Raw genomic sequence first — 21,715 nt, forward strand, 5'->3', positions numbered from 1 at the left:
GCAGTGAGCAGAGATTGTGCCACTGCACTCCAGCCTTGGTGACAGAGCAAGAGTCTCAAAAAAAGAAAAGAAAAAGAAAAAAAAAAAATATATATATATATATACCATTAAGAATAGAATTAATTCAAGCACAAAAGCTTGATGATGGCTACCCAGAAACACTGACTCCAAATGAATGGGGTCAGCATTCCAAAGTGGAGAAAGTTAAAGTTTCACATACATAGAAATTTTAGCGAAGATTATGACATTTTTCATATAAGACCAGTGCATATACCACAGTGATTTGGTTGGGTACACATTGCTACATTCCAAGGAAGATTATCACTCACAAAGCAGGGATAGTGATCTGAGGGGGTCTTATCTCTGGTGCACTTTGGTCTTCATTATTTACAGTGAAAAGAAAGAGTTGCAGCTACATGCTGTGTGACCCAGGTTGCATAGCCACATTCCTCTCAAGGCTCAGAATGATTTAAAGTTTCTATTACTGTTGTTTTTGTTTTTTTTTTTCTTTTTCTTTTTCTTTTCTTTTTTTTTTTAAAGACAGTCTCGCTCTATCACAGTGGTGCAGTCTCAGCTCACTGCAACCTCTGCCTCCCGGGTTCAAGTGATTCTCCCACTTCAGCTTCCCAAGTAGCTGAGACTACAGGCACGTGCCACCACACCCGGCTAATTTTTAAATTTTTTGTAGAGATGAATTCTCACTATGTTGGCCAGGCTGGTCTCAAACTCCTGGGCTCAAGCGATCCTCTCACCCTGGCCTCCCAAAGCGCTGGGATTACAGGCGTGAGCCACCGCGCCCAACCCGTGCTTTGTGTTATGATAAGAAAACAAATGTGCTAAAATGGGGGTAAGGAATTCCTGGACACTGAAGGGCTTTTAAAGATCTTTTTCTTACTTGTCATCTTCTGAAAATACTGGAATTGCCAGATTTTAGCCTCCTGGTATAAGTGAGAGTATAAGGATTTGCTAACTTTATGCTTTTTTTCTTTTAATGACAGTCTAGGAACATATGCATCTTTACACGGAAGAATCTATTGTAAGCCTCACTTCAATCAACTCTTTAAATCTAAGGGCAACTATGATGAAGGCTTTGGGCACAGACCACACAAGGATCTATGGTCAAGCAAAAATGAAAACGAAGAGATTTTGGAGAGACCAGCCCAGCTTGCGAATGCAAGGGAGACCCCTCACAGCCCAGGGGTAGAAGATGCCCCTATTGCTAAGGTGGGTGTCCTGGCTGCAAGTATGGAAGCCAAGGCCTCCTCTCAGCCGGAGAAGGAAGACAAGCCAGCTGAAACCAAGAAGCTGAGGATCGCCTGGCCACCCGCCACTGAACTTGGAAGTTCAGGAAGTGCCTTGGAGGAAGGGATCAAAGTGTCAAAGCCCAAATGGCCTCCTGAAGACGAAATCGGCAAGCCCGAAGTTCCTGAGGATGTCGATCTGGATCTGAAGAAGCTAAGACGATCTTCTTCACTGAAGGAAAGAAGCCGCCCATTCACTGTAGCAGCTTCATTTCAAAGCACCTCTGTCAAGAGCCCAAAAACTGTGTCCCCACCTATCAGGAAAGGCTGGAGCGTGTCAGAGCAGAGTGAAGAGTCTGTGGGTGGAAGAGTTGCAGAAAGGAAACAGGTGGAAAATGCCAAGGCTTCTAAGAAGAATGGGAGTGTGGGAAAAATAACCTGGCAAAACAAGGAATCTGAAGGAGGAGAGACAGGGAAGAGAAGTAAGGAAGGTCCTAGTTTGGAGATGGAGAATGAGAATCTTGTAGAAAATGGTGCAGACTCCGATGAAGATAACAGTTTCCTCAAACAGCAATCCCCACAAGAACCCAGGTCTCCAAATTGGTCGAGTTTTGTAGACAACACCTTTGCTGAAGAATTCACTACTCAGAATCAGAAATCCCAGGATGTGGAACTCTGGGAGGGAGAAGTGGTCAAAGAGCTCTCTGTGGAGGAACAGATAAAGAGAAATCGGTATTATGATGAGGATGAGGATGAAGAGTGACAAATTGCAATGATGCTGGGCCTTAAAGTCATGTTAGTGTTAGCGAGCCGCTGCCCTTTGTCAAAGTGTGATGCACATAAGCAGGTATCCCAGCATGAAATGTAATTTACTTGGAAGTAACTTTGGAAAAGAATTCCTTCTTAAAATCAAAAACAAACAAAAAAACCCCACAAAAAACACATTCTAAATGCTAGAGATAACTTTACTTAAATTCTTCATTTTAGCAGTGATGATATGCATAAGTGCTGTAAGGCTTGTAACTGGAGAAATATTCCACCTGATAATAGCCCAGATTCTACTGTATTCCCAAAAGGCAATATTAAAGTAGATAGATGATTAGTAGTATATTGTTACACACTATTTTGGAATTAGAGAACATACAGAAGGAATTTAGGGGCTTAAACATTACGACTGAATGCACTTTAGTATAAAGGGCACAGTTTGTATATTTTTAAATGATTACCAATTTAATTTTTTAGTATTTACCTGTTAAGAGATTATTTAGTCTTTAAATTTTTTAGGTTAATTTTCTTGCTGTGATATATAGGAGGAATTTACTACTTTATGTCCTGCTCTCTAAACTATATCCTGAACTCGACGTCCTGAGGTATAATACAACGGAGCACTTTTTGAGGCAATTGAAAAACCAACCTACACTCTTCGGTGCTTGGAGAGATCTGCTGTCTCCCAAATAAGCTTTTGTATCTGCCAATGAATTTACTGTACTCCAAATGATTGCTTTCTTTTCTGGTTATATCTGTGCTTCTCCTAATTTACTGAAACCTGCAATATTTTAGTAATACCTTTGGGATCACTGTCGCCCATCTTCCGTGTTAGAGCAAAGCGAAGAGTTTAAAGGAGGAATAAGAAAGAAGTGTCTTAACACCACTTGAGCTCAGACCTCTAAACCCTGTATTTCCCTTGTGATGTCCCCTTTTTGAGACACTAATTTTTAAATACTTATTAGCTCTGAAATATATTGATTTTTATCACAGTACTCCCAGGGTGAAATTAAACCAACTATAGGCCTTTTTCTTGGGATGATTTTCTAGTCTTAAGGTTTGGGGACATTATAAACTTGAGTACATTTGTTGTACACAGTTGATATTCCAAATTGTATGGATGGGAGGGAGAGGTGTCTTAAGCTGTAGGCTTTTCTTTGTACTGCATTTATAGAGATTTAGCTTTAATATTTTTTAGAGATATAAAACATTCTGCTTTCTTAGTCTTGCTTAGTCTGAAACATTTTTATTCAATAAAGATTTTAATTAAAATTTGAACTTTTCAATGTTTCTCTTCCATTATTTTCTTACATTATTACTGTCTCTCAGGATCTACTTTTGCAGTTTGGGAAGAAAAAAATGGTACCACTTTTTTAAGTTTTAGTTGAAGAGAAGCGTCATCAATACATCTCACCACTAGATGGTAGTGTTGGGCAGATCTTGGATTTCAATCCTCCCTGAAGGAAGACAAATTTTTCTGGAAAATTGCAGGCAACTTGGCAAGAGAATGTGTGCGTTCAAAATGAGCTATTTTGCCAATTCGAAATCTAGTGCTGGTTTTTATTGTTTATAGCACTCAACATTGAATAATTCACCTTACAATTATGCCTAGCATGCTGAATGGATTTCCAAATGTCTGCTGAAAATGGACTTGTTTTTCACCTTAGGCAGATGCTTTTTTTTTTTTTTTTTTTTTTTTTGAGACCGACTCTTGCTCTGTCGCCCAGGCTAGAGTACAGTGGCGCCATCTCGGCTCACTTCAACCTCCGCCTCCCCGGTTCAAGTGATCCTCCTGCCTCAGTAGTAGCTGGGATTACAGGCGCCTGCCGCCACGCCCGGCTAATTTTTGTATTTTCAGTAGACTCGGGGTTTCATTATGTTGGCCAGGCTGGTCTCAAACTCCTGACCTCGTGAACCACCCACCTCGGCTTTCCAAAGTGCTGGGATTAGGTAAGGCGTAAGCCACCGTGCCTGGCGCTTTTTTGTTGTTGTTGTTGTTTTAAGATCAATGTTTGGCCGGGCGCAGTGGCTCACGCCTGAAATCCCAGCACTTTGGGAGGCCAAGGCGGGCGGATCACGAGGTCAGGAGATCAAGACCATCATGGCTTACCCGGTGAAACCCCATCTCTACTAAAAATACAAAAAATTAGCCAGGCGTGGTGGCCTGTAATCCCAGCTATTCGGGAGGCTGAGGCAGGAGAATGGCGTGAACCCGGGAGGCGGAGCTTGCAGTGAGCCGAGATCTTGCCACCACACTCCAGCCTGGGCGACAGAGCGAGACTCCATCTCAAAAAAAAAAAAAAAAAAAAAATGTTCACACCAAGTGGGCAGATGCATTTTTGATTGATTGATATCCTTGCCTGTAGAGGCAACTGTCCCAATTGTTAAGGCTTTCATTTTAATTGGTAGGGTTGAAATGTGGATTTCCTTGGAGAGAAGGCATGCTTTTTGAGTCATCTGTTACATTTTCCAGGATCCCTGTGTGTTTCTAGAGTCTTGCCTGGTTTTCTGAGTGGTTGGTAGGATACTACTTTCTGCTCTTGCCCCCACCGAGTCATTTAAAGATCCATGTTCAGACCGGGCGCAGTGGCTCATGCCTATAATCCCAGCACTTCGGGAGGCCGAGGCAGGTGGATCACCTGAGGTCAGGAGTTGGAGACCAGCGTGGCCAACATGGAGAAAACCCATCTCTACTAAAAATACAAAATTAGCCGGGCGTGGTGGCACATGCCTGTAATCCAAGCTACTCGGGAAGGTGAGGCAGGAGAATCGCTTGAACCCGGGAGACAGAAGTTGCAGTGAGCAGACATAACACCATTGCACTCCAGCCTGGGCAACAACAGCGAAACTCCATCTCAAAAAAAAAAAGCCGGGTGCGGTGGCTCATGCCTGTAATCCCAGCACTTTGGGAGGCCGAGGTGGGTGGATCACCTGAGGTCGGGAGTTCCAGACCAGCCTGGCCAACATGGAGAAAACCCATCTCTACTAAAAATACAAAATTAGCCGGGCGTGGTGGCACATGCCTGTAATCCCAGCTACTAGGGAGGCTGAGGCAGAAGAATCGCTTGAACCTGGGAGGCAAAGTTTGCGGTGAGCCAAGATCGTGCCATTGTACTCCAGCCTGGGCAACAAGAGCAAAACTCCGTCTCAAAAAAAAAAAAAAAAAGATCCATGTTCACTGAGCAATTAATTCAAAAGCTCCTACTGATATAAAATATCCAATCCTGGCTTGAACTTGCGTTTTACTCTAATCCATCCACATGGTACTCACATTATGCACTGACTTTATACAAAAACGTCTAAGTACCTGTGGATGTCAGTTGAGTGGGCCACCACTTGGGGACTGAGATTACCCTCAGAAGAACTCTTTTTGGCCAGGTGCGGTAGCTCACACCTGTAATCCCAGCACTTTGGGGGGCTGAGGTAGGTGGATCACAAGCTCAGGAGTTCAAGACCAGCCTGGCCAGCATGGTGAAACCCCATCTCTACTAAAAATACAAAAATTAGCTGGGCATGGTGGTACGTGCCTATACTCCCAGCTACTCAGGAGGCTGAGGCAGGAGAATCACTTGAACCCAGGATGTGCTGGCTGCAGTGAGCCGAGATTGCACCACTGCACTCCAGCCTAGGCAACAGAGTGAGACTCCATCTAAAAAAAAAAAAAAAAGAAAAAACTCTTTTCTATGCCTTTCAAGGGCTAAGATATAGACATATCATGGGTACACAGAGTAGGAACAAGGAATAGCTCCAGAGTCAATATAAAGAAAGGATGTCCTAGCCAAAAGAATGACCAGATAACACCGAACGTTCTTAGAAAACAAAAGCAGCCAAACAGAAAAAGCATTAATCATTTGTTCTTTTAGCTCTCTAAATGAAGGCTACCTTGTTTGGACCTGGTATATCACTGGTGACTATAGGGTAATGAGAGCTTTTCTGTTGGTAAAGCAGAAAAAGCGGCCAGCTTGGGACTTACGATGGTTAAGGAGGCTCTGCTCATGACTGCTACAAGGCCAGCTTGGTTCCAGTGACTTGCTGGATCACTCTTGGGCAAGGTGAAAGTAAATTTGCTTTGTGTTACGTATTTCATTAGCAATGTTTCCCAACAGCCAAGAGACTGGGAATTGGTACATGCTCATTTTTCTGGGGATAGAATCATGAATAGGGGCCAGGCACAGTAACTCATACCTGTAATCCCAGCACTTTGGGAGGCCGAGGTGGGCGGATCACCTGAGGTCAGGAGTTGGAGACCAGCCTGGCCAACACAGTGAAACCCCGTCTCTAATAAAAATACAAAAATTAGACCGGGCGCAGTGGCTCACGCCCGTAATCCCAGCACTTTGGGAGGCCGAGGCGGGTGGATTACGAGGTCAGGAGTTTGAGACCATCCTGGCTAATACAGTGAAACCCCGTCTCTACTAAAAATACAAAAAAATCAGCCGGGCGTGGTGGCGGGCGCCTGTAGTCCCAGCTACTCGGGAGGCTGAGGCAGGAGAATGGCGTGAACTTGGGAGGCGGAGGTTGCAGTGAGCCGAGATTGCGCCACTGCTCTCCAGCCTGGGCGACAGAGCGAGACTCCGTCTCAAAAAAAAAAAAAAAATTCGGCCAGGTGTGGTGGCTCAAGCCTGTAATTCCAGCCATTTGGGAGGCCAAGGCGGGTGGATCACTTGGGTCAGGAGTTCCATGGCCAACATAGCGAAACACTATCTCTACTAAAAATACAAAAATTAGCAGGGCGTCGTGGCGCCTGCCTGTAATCCTAGCTACTCGAGAGGCTGAGGGGAGAGAATAGCTTGAACCCAGGAGATGGAGGCTGAAGTGAGCCAAGATCCCGCCACTGCACTCCAGCCTGGGCTACAGACCGAGACTCCGTTTCAAAAAAGAAAAAAACTTTAGGCTGGGTGGAGTGGCTCACGCCTGTAGTCCCAGCACTTTGGGAGTGTGAGAAATGGGAAAGTTCTTCAAAGATTATAAAAAGTCACAATTTCTTACTATAAGATTGCTATCCAGTATTTGTGTGTGTGTGTGTGTGTGTGTGTGTGTGTGTGTGTGTGTGTATTCCAAATCAGCTGTCCTAGCTTGCTCCGGCGTGCCTGGACAGAACTAGACAAGCCCCAGCCCATAGTGCATGCCATTCCTTATTTGGTGATGCTTCCTTAACGATCCCTGGGCAACTTCCTTTTCTTTCTTTGTTCTGTTCCCCTTACCCAATTTAAAAAGTTTTAAACTAACAGCCAATCAGGTAAAGCGTAAAATGTGAGGTCCTATTCCAGCCAATGGAAAATGGACACAGCAATAGGGTAGACGCCTCAGATTATAAATAACTCTGTTTCCTTTGTTCGGTTGCTCTCATGGCTAGACAGCTTTTGAGTAGCAGCACCCTTTCTGCAGAAAGTAAAGCAATCCTTGCTGAGAGATCATTTGTTCCCGTGTTTTTTTTTTGTTTTTTCTTTTTGCAACACCAAAAACTTCATTCCCAACAGGGATGCTGAGACAGGCGGATCACTTGAGGTCAGTTCGAGACCAGCCTGGCCAACCTGGTGAAACCCCAGGCTCTATCAAAAAATACAAAAATTAGTTGGGTGTGGTGGCACGTGTCTGTAGTCCCAGCTACACGGGAGGCTCAGAAGGGAGGATCTCTTGAACCCAGAGGTGGAGGTTGCAGTGAGCAGAAATGGCACCACTGCGCTCCAGCCTGGGTGTGAGACTCCTTCTCACAAAAAAACATGCAAACAAACCAAACAGCCAAATTTAAAGGAGTTTTTTTTGTTTGTTTGTTTTGTTTTTTCTTTCCAAGACGAAGTCTCACTCTGTTGCCCAGGCTAGAGTGCAGTGGCGCTATCTCGGCTCACTGCAACCTCCACCTCCTGGGTTCAAGCGATACTCTTGCCTCAGCTTCCCAAGTAACTGGGACTACAGACACGCACCACCACGCCCAGCTAATTTTTGTATTTTTAGTAGAGACGGAGTTTCACCATGTTAGCCAGGATGGTCTCGATCTCCTGACCTGTGATCCACCTGCCTCGGCCTCCCAAAGTGCTAGGATTACAGCCGCAAGCCACAGTGCCCAGCCTAAAGGAGTTTGAGCAATGTATGATTCTCAAATTGGGCAGCCCCTGAATCACAGCAGATTCAGACAGACCCAGCATATCCACAGAGACCCAGCATATCCACGTGGTGGAAGATTTATGGACAGCAAAAGGAAAGTGAGGTACAGAAACAACCAGATTGGTTACAGATCAGCATTTGTCTCATTTGAACGTGGTTGGAAGAGTTGGCTACACTTGATTGGCCAAAACTCAGTTTGGTTGGTGTGGTCTACGTTCGATTTACACCTCCACTTGTTATACTTCACGATGTGCATAAAACCTTTAGGCCGAACTTAAATATGTAAGGAGGCAGCTTTAGGTTAAACTTGACTTAACACTAGCTACCACTTCTTACCTACATAACTTTGGGCAAGTTGTTTGACCTCACTGGACCTCAGTTTACTTATCCAGTAGGGATAACAAGATCAACTTTACAGGGTGAAGGAGTGAAATAACCTGTGTAAAATGTTCCATGCAGTGCCTGGCACACAGGAAACCTCATTAAACATTGGCTATTTATTTTGTTTTGCCTTTAGGTCCTTTAGATATACTTTTTTTTTTTTTTCAGACGGAGTCTCACTTTGTTGCCCAGGCTGGAGTGTAATGGCTCAATCTCCACTCACTGCAAGCTCTGCCTCCCGGATTCACGCCATTCTCCTGCCTGAGCCTCCGGAGTAGCTGAGACTACAGGCGCCCGCCACTACGCCCAGCTAATTTTTTGTATTTTAATAGAGACGGAGTTTCACCGTGTTAGCCAGGATGGTCTCGATTTCCTCACCTCGTGATCCGCCCGCCTCGGCCTCCCAAAGTGTTGGGATTACAGGCGTGAGCCACCGCGCCCGGCCTTTTTCTGTTTGTTTTTGTTTTGAGACCTCTGTTGCCTAGGCTGGAGAGCAATGGCACGATCTCGGCTCACTGTGATCTCCGCCTCAAGCAACTCTCCTGCCTCAGCCTCCCGAGTAGCTAGGATTACAGGCATGCACCACCACACCCGGCTAATTTTTGTATTTTTAGTAGAGATGGGGTTTCACCATGTTAGCCAGCCTGGTCTCGAACTCCTGACCTCAGGTGATTCTTCCGCCTCGGCCTTCCAAAGTGCTGGGATTACAGGCGTGAGCCACCGCGCCCGGCCTGCCTTTGTATTTTTAGTAGAGACGGGGTTTTACCATGTTGGCCAGGCTGGTTTCGAGAACTCCCGACCTCAGGTGATCCGCCCGCCTCGGCCTCTGAAAGTGTTGGGATTACAGGTGTGAGCCACCGCGCCCGGCCTTTTGTAAACTGTTAAGTCCATTTTTTCCGAGGATAAGTGACTAATTTTGAAGGGATAAAGCAGTGAAAGTAGGCTGAGGTCACGGGGCACGAAGGGAAGAAAAGGTTGGGAGCGAAGAGGACTCTAGTGGCAGACAGTAGTGGGCAGGACCAGCTGAGATCCAAGAGAAGCCCTGACCTGAGAGATCGATCTGACCTCCGGGAGTGGAGACAGGGGTACCGCCTGGGTGGGAGCCGGAACGGATTCGATGCCGACAGGCTGAGAAAGGAGAATGTCCCCGTAAAGGAGCTAGGCCTGAAATAAGGGGTGTAGCCGTGGCTGGATGGAAGAGTGAGGGAGGAGTAGAAGCGTGGCCGAGACCTGCGGCAAAAGAGGGCGGGCCCAGGGCCGGGCTGGGCGAGTCAGAGGCTCGGGAAGGGGCGTGGATCCCCGGAGGCGGTCCCCGGGTTGCAGTGAGGGAAGTGGGCCGGGAGGAGAGATAGGCGGTGAAGAGGCCCGGCCCTGCCAGGGAGGCGGGCGGATCCGTGGCAGTGACCAGAAGGGGCCGGAAGGGGGTGGCCGCCGGCCGGGCCCCGCCCTGGGGCCGCCTCCCCGCGGGTTCCGTTGGCTGTGGCGGCAGCTGACGCTTGTGGCGGCGGTGGCGGCTTCGGGGTGGGCGTAAGATGGCGACAGCAGCGCAGGGACCCCTAAGCTTGCTGTGGGGCTGGCTGTGGAGCGAGCGCTTCTGGCTACCCGAGAACGTGAGCTGGGCTGATCTGGAGGGGCCGGCCGACGGCTACGGTTACCCCCGCGGCCGGCACATCCTCTCGGTGTTCCCGCTGGCGGCGGGCATCTTCTTCGTGAGGCTGCTCTTCGAGCGGTGAGATCCCGGGAGCTGGCGGCTCGGGGGGCCGGGCGCGGGCCGGGGGCGCCGCGCTGTCGGAAGGGCCGAGGGCCGGAAGCAGAACTGCAAGGAAAGCCCGGAAGCAGGGGCTGGGGGAGCTTGGGCCGCGGCGGGTGATGCTAGGCTCGTGGGCGAGGTGGTAGCCCAGGTGGAGAAGGAGTTTGGGGCGTGGGCAAGGGAAAGGGTGAGGGTCTAGGGGAATGCTGGGCCCCTTCAATGTTAGGTCCGGAGTTGGCTTGGGGGGTCCTATAGGCCTCCTCCCAACCTCCAAGGCTCCTACAGATGAGGAAACAGGTTCAGTGTGGGCTCTGGCAGAGGCCCCGAAGAGAAGCATAGCAAGGGGCCAGGAGAACCAGAGCTAGTTGTGACCGTGGAAGCCCAGGGGTCAACGCAAGGGCCAGAAGTTCCAAGGGAAAGGAATGGATTCATCAGACTCTTAAGATTTGTTAGGACGCTTGAGTTTCCGAGAACTGGGGGGGAACAGGATTAGTTTGGCCCTAAGAGTTGGTTTGGTTTGTCAACTCATGCACGTTTGTTAGTAGGAGGGTAGAAATCTGGTTGGGATAGGGTGTGGTGGAGCCCGAGGCTTCCAAAGTAATGGGAAGATGTCAGACTAGTTGCAGAACAGGCCTTGGGGCCTGAAATGGAAGGAGGAGTGTTCGAAGGGATGGAGAGCCATAGGGCTTTATCAGAGGACAGCTATATTGAGCCTTGAGCCAGCTTCTTTTTTTTTTTTTTTTTTTGAGACAGAGTTTCGCTCTTGTTGCCCAGGCTGGAGTGCAATGGCACGATCTCAGCTCACCGCGACCTCCGCCTCCCTGTTGAAGCGATTCTCCTGCCTCAGCCTCCCGAGTAGCTGGGATTACAGGCACGCGCCACCACGCCCGGCTACTTTTTGTATTTTTAGTAGAGACGGCGTTTCACCATGTTGGCCAGGCTGTTCTGTAACTCCTGACCTCAAGTGATCCGCCCGCCTCTGCCTCCCAAAGTGCTGGGATTACAGGCGTGAGCCACCGCACCCGGCCTTGAGCCAGCTTCTAAATGAGTTTAGCAGAATTGCAATATACTTCGTTCAACCATGTGATTTCACCTTTAAGTGAATGGATCATATGTTTGTCCAAGATAAAGATATTCACTGAGGCTTTGGTGTGTGATATTATAATGTGAATTTATACCTGTGGGTGATTTTGATCAGGTCTACTCAGACTCCAGGAAAGGAGACATGTTTCTGCCATAGGCCTCAGGTAATGAGGGTGGTTCTTGGACATCTGTTCGTTTTGCCTTTATCCAAGCATAAATGATTGTAATGCAGGAATGCCCTTTCTAGGATGGGAATATGTTGCAGGTGAAATAATCTGTTAATTTCTGAAAGAAAGCATCTGTTTGGGATTGCTTCTTTGATTTGCCTACTGTTTTTGACTCAAATCTTTCAAAATATGGTGTTCTATTTAGCTAGTCACTCATCCATTTATTCGTAGTATTTGTGTATCATAATCAAAATGCTCTGCCAGACGTTCAAGTGCAAAAATAAAGATGCTTAAGTGAAGCAAATGAAACCCAAAGATCTAAATGGCTTTCCTTGGCCCTCAGGAACTTGGTGTAGCAAAGGTTTTTTTTCCTTTTTTTTTTTTTTATTTTTTTTTTTGAGACAGAGTCTCACTCTGTCGCCCAGGCTGGAGTGCAGTGGCGCGATCTCAGCTGACTGCAAGCTCTGCCTCCAGTGTTCACGCCATTCTCCTGCCTCAGCCTCTCCGAGTAGCTGGGACTACAGGCGCCCACCACCACGCCCGGCTAATTTTTTGTATTTTTAGTAGAGACGGGGATTCACCGTGTTAGCCAGGATGGTCTCCATCTCCTGACCTCGTAATACGCCCGCCTCGACCTCCCAAAGTGCGCAGATTACAAGCGTGAACCGCTGCACCTGGCCTTGTTTTGTCTTTTTAAGTGTAATCATTGTATTTAGTCATCCTGGAGTGGAGGCACAAACTGCTTGTCTCTCTTTGGAATAAACTAGATCCACGTACTCTCTTCCGTAGTCTCTGTATATGAGGGCCAAAAAAAAAAAAGGAGGAAGGCAATGTAATGACTACAAAGGAAAATACACAAGTCAGGACAAATTTTTTTTAAAATGGTGATTTTCATAGAAAAACATCTCTGCTTTTCATATAAATATGTGCCAATATGGACATTTCCCCGTGTTAGTGGTAAGAAGAAATAGTTTGTTGCTTATAAACACCCATTTTATATAAACTTATGTATCTCTTCAGATTCCACAATGTTCCCTCAGATCGCTGAAGACATATATCCCCTGGCAGAGCTGCTGGAAGGGATCCTTTACCTGTGGGAATTCTATCTGAGTGTTTCTATGGTGCTCCAGTGTCAGGGGAGTACAGGTGGATGGGAATACTGAGCTGAAAGCATTCTAGTATGATAATTCTTGGCCAGTAAGGACAGGCACCTTGTTTGTCTCATGTTTGCTCTTAGGAAAGTTTAACCCTGGAAGCTTGCTATGTAATTCACTGCTGAATTGCCAATTCCTCTTCTACCGTTCTGGTCTTCCATAAAGAAAACAGACCACTCCACTCTTTCGTTGTTTTTGAGACAGGGTCTCAGTTTCAACCAGGCTGGACTGCAGTGGCATGAAGCTCACTCCAGCCTCGACCTCTTTGGCTCAAGCAATCCTCCCACCTCAGCCTCCCAAGTAGCCGGGACCATAGGTGCACACCACTATGCCCAGCTAATTAAAAAAAAAAAAAAATTGGAGGAGCGGGACATGGTGGCTCACACCTGTAATCCCAGCACTTTGGGAGGCCGAGGCAGGCAGATCACTTGAGGTCAGGAGTTTGAGACCAGCCTGGTCAACAACATGAAATCTTATCTCTACTAAAAATACAAAAATAGCCCAGCGTAGTGGCGGGTGCCTGTAATCCCAGCTACTTGGGAGGCTGAGGCAGGAGAATGGCTTGAACCTGGAAGGTGGAGGTTGCAGTGAGCTGAGATTGTGCCACTGGACTCCAGCCTGGGCAACAGAGCGACACTCCGTCTCAAAAATAAGTAAATATTGGGGCCTGGCATGGTGGCTCACACCTGTAATCCCAACACTTTGGAGGCCAAGGTGAGAGAATTGCTTGAGACTAGGAGTTTGAGATCAGCCTGGGCAACATAGCGAGACCTTGATTCTACAAAAAATGAAAATGTTAGCCAGATGTGGTGGCATGCATCTGTAGTCCCAGCTACTCAGGAGGCTGATGCAGGAAGATGGCTTGAGCCCAGGAGTTCAAAGCTGCAATGAGCTATGATAGCGCCAGTGCACTCCAGCCTGAGCAAAGGAGTGAGACCCTGTCTCAAAGAAAGAGAGGCCGGGCGCAGTGGCTCATGCCTGTAATCCCAGCACTTTGGGAGGCTGAGACGGGTGGATCACCTGAGGTCAGGAGTTCGAGACCAACCTGGCTAACATGGTGAAACCCCATCTCTACTAAAAATACAAAAATTAGCTGGGTGTGATGGCGTGTGCCTATAATCCCAGCTACTTGGGAAGCTGAGGCAGGATAATCTCTTGAACCCGGGAGGTGGAGGTTGCAGTGAGCCGAGATCACCCACCCCACTCCAGCTTAGGCAATAGAGCGAGACTCCATCACAAAAAAAAAAAAGAGAGAGAAATAAAGAGGTATATTGGGACAGCCATCTTTCCTACATTTTCTCTTTTTTTCAGAGCCCAGAATCCTTGCATACCTTTTCTCATTCTAAAATCCTACCTATTTAGTTTGTAGAAATGATTTATGTAGTAATCATAGACTGTTAAAAGCTAGAACTCCGACCTCCTTTTACAGACAGTTACTAAGGCTTAGAAGCATCCTTCAGCTTTTCAGAGGTTACAACATACAACTGGTCTTTTTCCCCAGCCCAGTGCTCTTTCACTGTTTGATAGGGCCGTTCATCTTTTCCTATTCCTTAAACCCCCTTTCAAGTGTTAAGATTTAACCTCTTGTTCTGGTATTCTAGTATTTGAAGAACAAATTCATTTCCTGTTACACACTTGATATACATATAAAAAAAAAAAAAGAACAAATCAGCCAGGCATGGTGGTTCACGCCTGTAATCCCAGCAGTTTGAGAGGCCAAGGCAGGTGGATTAACTGAGGTCAGGAGTTCGAGACCAGCCTGGCCAACATTGTGAAACCCTGTCTTTACTAAAAATACAAGAAATTAGCTGGATGTGGTGGCATGCGCCTGAAGTCCCAGCTACTCGGGAGGCTAAGGCAGGAGAATCGCTTGAACCTAGGAGGCAGAGGTTGCAGTGAGCTGAGATCATGCCACTGCACTCCAGCTTGGGCGACAGAGTGAGACTCTGTCTCAAAAAAAAAAAAAAAAAAGAACAAATCTGTATTCATCCTGTTCTTATTTATTTAACATTATCCTTCCTTTTTACTTGAACTTTGCTTTTTTTTTTCTTTTTTTGAGACAGAGTCTCACTCTGTCACCCAGGCTGGAATGCAGTGGCTTGATCTCAGCTCACTGCAGCCTCTGCTTCCCAGGTTCAGGCAGTTCTCATGCCTCAGCCTCTCCAGTAGCTGGGAGTACAGGCACACACTACCACACCCAGCTAATTTTCATATTTTTAGTAGAGACAGGGTTTTGCCATGTTGGCCAGGCCGGTCTTGAACTCCTGGCCTCAAGTGATCCACCTGCCTCGGCCTCCCAAAATGCTAGGATTACAGGCGTGAGCCACCACATCTGGCCAACTTTGCTTTTTTGTTTGTTTGTTTCATATCATTACTGCACGTGCCTAGATAAATAGTCTCTATTTGTGTTTCGGGAATCTCCCAAAGAATAAATATAGAGGGTACAATGTGGTCTTACTTTCTCTTCCTTCTCATCAACCACACTGAGCATTTATTAAATATTTTTTAAGTTTCCATATTCCCTATAGAGAACTGTAGCCTCACCTGATGGGGATGACTTGGAAAGCCATCTGACCGTAAGTTAAGCATATTTAGCTATTTTGTTAAAGAACTGCAGAAAGGTGATTATTACCCACCAAAGCACAGAGGCTTGCCTTTGTGGACCTCTGTTGACTCGTTCATTGCAGTGGACTGTCTGTAGCATGTGAGTATTTATAGAATGATTGAGAAGGGTCTATTCTTGTCAACTCAGATGCCCTGAGGAGTAACCCAGAATCTAGTTCTTCAATCTGAAATAGATATTCGGCTTAAGAGAGGCGAAATTATAATTTCTTTGTTTCTGTTGTTAAATTTCACTATACTATGTTTGCATGTTGTACACTCTTCTATAGCTTCTCCTTCTCCCCTCTCCTCTTACGCACACTCAGGCTACCCACTGTTACCTATCAAAAGAGAGATAAGAAAGTCTTCCACTTGTTGCTTCTTTAAATATTGTGTGCTGATTAGGGAAAGAATAGTCCAAGGTGTGGTCCAAGTCCAAGTCTACTTGGTCCAAGTCCAAGCAGGCCTGTTGGATCTGACTTAAACTGAATCTTAAAGATAAAATTGTTTGAAACTGAGTATTTAGTCCCTTGAGCACATTTTCCCTGGGATCAAGTAGGAGTTTGAGACAATATTGATACCATCAGATCTATATAGGTTCATTTATTTTAAATACGGTATTATAATAGCTTTATGTTGCCAGAAGCAAATAATTTTGTGAATTATACAGGAGATAGCTGAGAGCTTTCACTGCTGCTTATTCATTATTCCAATCCCCTCTTCTCTCTTATTACTTCAAGGCAACCTCACTGGGGTGTCTAAAGAGCCTTCTCAATGCCATTCTCTCAGTGGGGATTGAACAGACTCATTCACTGGCCTGTCATGTAATTGACAACAAGAGTAGTGATTCATTTTCTTGCTCATGTTTCCATTTATTTCCTTTTTTCTTTTTCTTGTTTGAGACAAGAGTCTCGCTCTGTTGCCCAGGCTGGAGTGCAGTGGTGCAATCTCAGCTCACTGCAAGCTCCGCCTCCTGGGTTCAAGCGATTCTCCTGCCTCAGCCTCCTGAGTAGCTGGGACTACAGGTGTGTACCACTACGCCCGGCTAATTTTTGTATTTTTAGTAGAGATGGGGTTTTGCCATGTTGGCCAGAATGGTCTCGAACTCCTGACCTCAGGTGATCTACCCGCCTCGGCCTCCCAAAGTGCTGAGATTACAGGTGTGAGCCACCACACTCGGTCTCAATTTTTAATTGATTACATATTGACAGTACTTTTGACATATCAAGTTAAACAAAATACATTATCAATATTAATTTCACTTGTTTCTTTTTCACTTTTTAAAATGTGGATATTAGAACATTTTACATTACGGGCTGGGCATGGTGGCTAATGCCTGTAATCCCAGCACTTTGGGAGGCTGAGGTGGGCAGATGACCTGAGGTCAGGAGTTCGAGACCAGCCTGACCAACATGGTGAAACCCCATCACTAAAAATACAAAAATTAGCTGGGTGTGGTGGTAGGCACCTGTAATCCCAGCTACTCAGGAGGCTGAGGCAGGAGAATCGCTTGAACCTGTGAGGTGGAGGTTCAGAGCGAGACCCTGTCTCAAAAAAGAAAAAAAAAATTTAAATTACATATGTGAGTCACATTGTATTTCTGTTGGATGGTGATGACAGTAATTCAGACAATATTAATAATAATTGGGAAAGGAATTTTAACGTAAATTCACATTTGATATACTTTTTAGGATCAAAAGATGATGCAAAGGTATTAGATGTTCCTTTAAACAATGAATCTAAAACATTTTAGTAAAAATAAGATTTTTAAATGTAAATTATTTCCTGAAATATTCAAATGACTGGTCATATTCTATTTCGAGTAATTTTTTTTTTTTTCACCACCCCAGTAATTTTTTTTATTTTGTTTATTAGACGGGGTTTCACCTGTTAGCCAGGATGGTCTCGATCCCCTGACCTCATGATCCGCCGGGGATTACAGGTGTGAGCCACCGTGCCCGGCCACTTGAGTAATCTTTGATTGACGGTTGCTTCTAGCCAAGCATTGTTCTATAATTTTGCCTTTTTACATATATCTTCTCGGTGTTAATAATCTATAGGAAAGTTTGTCAAGTAGGTAAATGTCCATGCAGAACTGCATAGCTCTGATAGGGCACTGAGAATAATCACACTCTTACTATATCTCTTCTGTAAAATACAAAATTTCTTTTTTTTTGATACGGAGTCTTGCTCTGTCGCCCAGGCTGGAGTGCAGTGGCGCGATCTCGGCTCACTGCAAGCTCCGCCTCCCAGGTTCACGCCATTCTCCTGCCTCAGCCTCTCCGGGTAGCTGGGACTACAGGCTCCCGCCACCACGCCCGGCTAATTTTTTGTATTTTTAGTAGAGACGGGTTTCACCGTGGTCTCGATCTCCTGACCTCGTGATCCACCCACCTCGGCCTCCCAAAGTGCTGGGATTACAAGCGTGAGCCACCGCGCCTGGCCTAAGATTTCTTATAAGGATATTCCGTGTAGTTTTTGGTTTTTGGGTGCTGTCAGCATGAGTAAGCAGTCTCAATTACAGGCATAACGTGTCTCAGACTAAATCAGATTATCATGGTTGTGTTTAGCGCAATCTCCAGTTACAGATTAAAATCGGTTAACTTGAATATCTACTGATTCCCCAGAAATCAGTGATCTCCTACACTTGATAAACACCGAGCTGGTAGGTTATCTGATGACCCAGGAGGATAAGGCTGAGTTTTAATTTCATCCTTACAAGTGGCACACTTCCATGAAACACTTTGCCTCTTAGTTGAGAATTAAGTTTTCACCCATTTGTTCATCTGTTCATTCTTCAACATCTATTTATTGAAAGCTTAGGATATGTCATATCAGACTATATGTGATGGTTTTAGAAGTCGGACAAGATAAATGTAAAAATAAATAAATAAAAAGGTATCAAATTATGTGCCAAGGATTAAAAGGTGAATAAACCATGATTTCTACCCTGGAGAGAGCAACAAAATCAGTGGTTATCCCTTATGTGTGTTTGTGTTTCTATTTTAAGCAATGCATTAAGTTGTATAATTATCCGTTGAAAAAGGTAAATATGTTTAATGAAAGGAACAAGTGGGTTTATCCTACCACTTTGGCCTGAATTCACTTTAGTGTCCTCTCAGTAGAATTCTTCTAGTACATTAGAATGATTGGATTTACAGAAAAGATACAATCTACATGCATTCCTTGAGAAAAACATCTATTACAGATTTTCTTTTTTTTTTTTTTTTTTTTTTTGGTCATGGTCTCCCTCTGTCACCCAGGCTGGAGTGCAGTGGCACGATCTGGTATCACTGCAACTTCCACCTCCCAGGCTCAAGCCATCTTGCCACCTCAGCCTCCCAAGAAGCTGGGACTACAGGCATGTGCCGCTGTGCCTGGCTAATTTTTGTGTTTTTTGTGGGGATGAGGTTTTGCCATGTTTCCCTGGCTGGTCTTGAACTCCTGAGCCCAAGTGATGCTTCCACCTCAGCCTTCCAAAGTGCTGGGATTACTGGCATGAATCACCATGCCTGGCCTACAGTCGATTCTTTTGCTTCTGTCTAGATAGTGTCAATTATTGTTTCAGGTTTGATCATCTTTTTTTTGGACAATTTCTTTTTTCCTCATCTAATATTCTCCGTAGTATGCCTTTAATGAAGTCAAGGAGCTAGGTAAAGTGAATAATGTCAGAAACGTTTGTCAGGTCACAGGTGGAATTTGAAGAGAACCATTTCAGAGATCTTGAATGAACTGCCCTATTTTGGGGGAATGACCTTCAGATTGGGCTCTGTTTATGGACTTGTCTCCCCCGTGAAACTGTAGGTATCTAATGCAGTGCTTTGTACATTCATATTAGCTATTCAGTAAGTGTTTATTGAATGAATCACTCTGAAACCTACTTCTGCTTGAGATGTTGTGACTCTAGTACAGTAATTCCTTTTTTTTTTAAATTTTCCTTCCTAAGAGATAGAATCTTGCTATATTACTGTATCAGTCAGGGTTCTCTAGAAGGACAGAACTAATAGGATGGATATATATATATGAAGGGGAGTTTATTAAGTATTAACTCACACTATCACAAGGTCCCACAATAGGCCATCTGTATGCTGAGGAGCAAGGAAAGCCAGTCCAAGTCCCAAAACTGAAGAACCTGGAGTCCGATGTTTGAGGGGAGGAAGGGTCCAGCACGAGAGAAAGATGTAGGCTAGGAGGCTAGGCCAGTCTAGTCTTTTCACATTTTTCTGCCTGCTTGCCGTGCTGGCAGCTGATTAGATGGTGCCCACCCAGATTAAGGGTGGCTCTGCCTTTCCCAGCCCACTGACTCAAATGTTAATCTCCTTTGGCAACACCCTCACAGACATGTGCAGGATGAGTGTTTTGCATTCTTCGATCCAATTAATACTCAGTATTAACCATCACAATTACCCAGGCTGGAATTCAGTGGCCATTCACAGGCCTGATGTCACTATAGCCTTGACCTCCTGGCCTCAATCAGTCCACCTGCCTCAGCCTCCATGGTAGCTGGAACTACAGGCCCAGCTACATAATTTCCTTCTTGACTCCTGAGATTCCTATGCTGTATAGCAGTGGGTTCTCAAATCTTTTGCTCTCAGGACTCCTTTATATTTTAAAAAATTATTGAAAACCCCAAATAGCTTTTGTTTATATGAGTTATATCTATCAATATTTTCTCTATTAAAAACTAATACTGATAAATTTTTAAAATATGTATTAAGCCTCACTCTGTCAGCCAGGCTGGAATGCAATGGCATGATCATGACTCACTACAGCCTCCGCCTCCTAGCTTAAACAATCCTCCCACCTCAGCCTCCCCAATAGCTGGGACCAGAGGTACATGCCATCACACCTGGCTACTAATTGTTTTTTATATATATATATATATATAGTTTGTTTGTTTGTTTGTTTTGAGACAGAGTCTTGCTCTGTCACCCAGGCTGGAGTGCAGTGGCGTGATGTCGGCTCACTGCAAGCTCTGCCTCCCGGGTTCACACCATTCTCCTGCCTCAGCCTCCCAGCAGCTGGGACTACAGGCGCCCGCCGCCACACCTGGCTAATTTTTTTTTTTTTTTTTAGTAGAGACAGAGTTTTACTGTGTTAGTCAGGATGGTCTCGGTCTCCTGACCTTGTGATCCACCCTCCTCGTCCTCCTAAAGTGCTGGGATTACAGGCGTGAGCCACGGCGCCCGGCTTTTTTTTTTTTTTTTTTTTTTTTTTTTTGAGACAGAGTGTCGCTCTGTCGCCCAGGCTGGAGTGCAGTGGCGCGATCTCAGCTCACTGCAACCTCTGCCTCCCAGGTTTAAGCAGTTCTCCTGCCTCAGCCTCCCGAGTAGCTGGGACTGCAGGTGTGCCACCACACCCAGCTAATTTTTGTATTTTTAGTAGAGACGGGGTTTCACCATATTGGTTAGGCTGGTCTCAAACTCCTGACCACAGGCGATCCACCTGCCTTGGCCTCCCAAAGTGCTGGGGATTACAGGCGTGAGCTACCACGCCCAGCCATTTTTTTTTTTTTTTTAATGGCCCTCACATTTACCAGGTGGCCTTTTTTTTTTTTTTGAGACGACCTCTGTCCCCCAAGCTGGGTGTTCTGCCTCCCGGGTTCACGCCATTCTCTTGCCTCAGCCTCCCGAGTAGCTGGGACTACAGGTGCCCGCCACCATGCCCGGCTAATTTTTTTGTATTTTTAGTAGAAACGGGGTTTCACCATATTAGCCAGTATGGTCTCGATCTCCTGACCTCGTGATCCGCCTGCCTCGGCCTCCCAAAGTTTTGGGATTACAGGCGTGAGTCACCACGCTTGGCAATTTTTTTTTTTTTTTTAATGGCCCTCAAAGGAAACTGCAAAGATCACTTGAGCACAGACCATGCAAGAAATGTTGGGTTTGGTGGTATAGGTATCTTGAAAAGTGCAATACCTTGTATACAGGGAATCCTATTCTTTTAAGAATTTATTCAGAAGAATACATTGTAACTTTTGGTACTCAGGGATTTTTTTCATTTTTAAAAATTACTGAGGACTCCAAGGAGCTTTTGTTTATATGGGTTACATATGCCCATCAACTTTACCATGTTTTATTTTATTTTTATTTATTTATTTATTTTTATTTTTTTTTTTTTTTTAGACGGAGTCTCGCTCTTTCACCCAGGCTGGAGTGCAGTGGCGCGATCTCGGCTCACTGCAAGCTCCGCCCCCTGGGGTTCACGCCATTCTCCTGCCTCAGCCTCCCGCGTAGCTGGGACTACAGGCGCCTGCCACCTCGCCCGGCTAATTTTTTGTATTTTTAGTAAAGACGGGGTTTCACCGTGTTAGCCAGGGTGGTCTCGATCTCCTGACCTCGTGATCCGCCCGCCTCGGCCTCCCAAAGTGCTGGGATTACAGGCGTGAGCCACCGCGCCCGGCCAACTTTACCATGTTTTAAATTAAAATTGAGAAATTTAAGAAATGCTGACCAGGCACGATGGCTC

At 45.6% G+C, this 21,715-nt stretch overlaps 2 protein-coding genes across 12 annotated transcripts in view; both read left to right on the forward strand.

The window, feature by feature from the left end:
• Positions 1–3,284, forward strand: part of LIMA1 (LIM domain and actin binding 1) — a 104,872-nt gene extending 101,588 nt beyond the window's left edge. For all 8 annotated transcript variants that reach the window (XM_032143829.2, XM_032143830.2, XM_032143831.2 and 5 more), the window contains one exon: positions 999–3,284. In XM_032143829.2, the coding sequence (XP_031999720.1) occupies positions 999–2,004 (1,006 nt within the window). In that variant the 3' untranslated portion in view covers positions 2,005–3,284. The remainder of the gene's footprint in view (positions 1–998) is intronic.
• Positions 3,285–9,896: 6,612 nt separating this feature from the next.
• Positions 9,897–21,715, forward strand: part of CERS5 (ceramide synthase 5) — a 37,429-nt gene continuing 25,610 nt past the window's right edge. For 2 of the 4 annotated variants that reach the window (XM_032143834.3, XM_032143837.3), the window contains exon 1: positions 9,899–10,221. In XM_032143834.3, the coding sequence (XP_031999725.1) occupies positions 10,025–10,221 (197 nt within the window). In that variant the 5' untranslated portion in view covers positions 9,899–10,024. Of the gene's footprint in view, positions 10,222–21,715 lie in introns of all 4 variants that reach the window. The other 2 variants (XM_032143835.3, XM_032143836.3) reach the window with 2 other exon arrangements.

This window comes from Hylobates moloch, unplaced genomic scaffold, assembly GCF_009828535.3.
Source record: "Hylobates moloch isolate HMO894 unplaced genomic scaffold, HMol_V3 SCAFFOLD_22, whole genome shotgun sequence".
NCBI lineage: Eukaryota > Metazoa > Chordata > Mammalia > Primates > Hylobatidae > Hylobates > Hylobates moloch.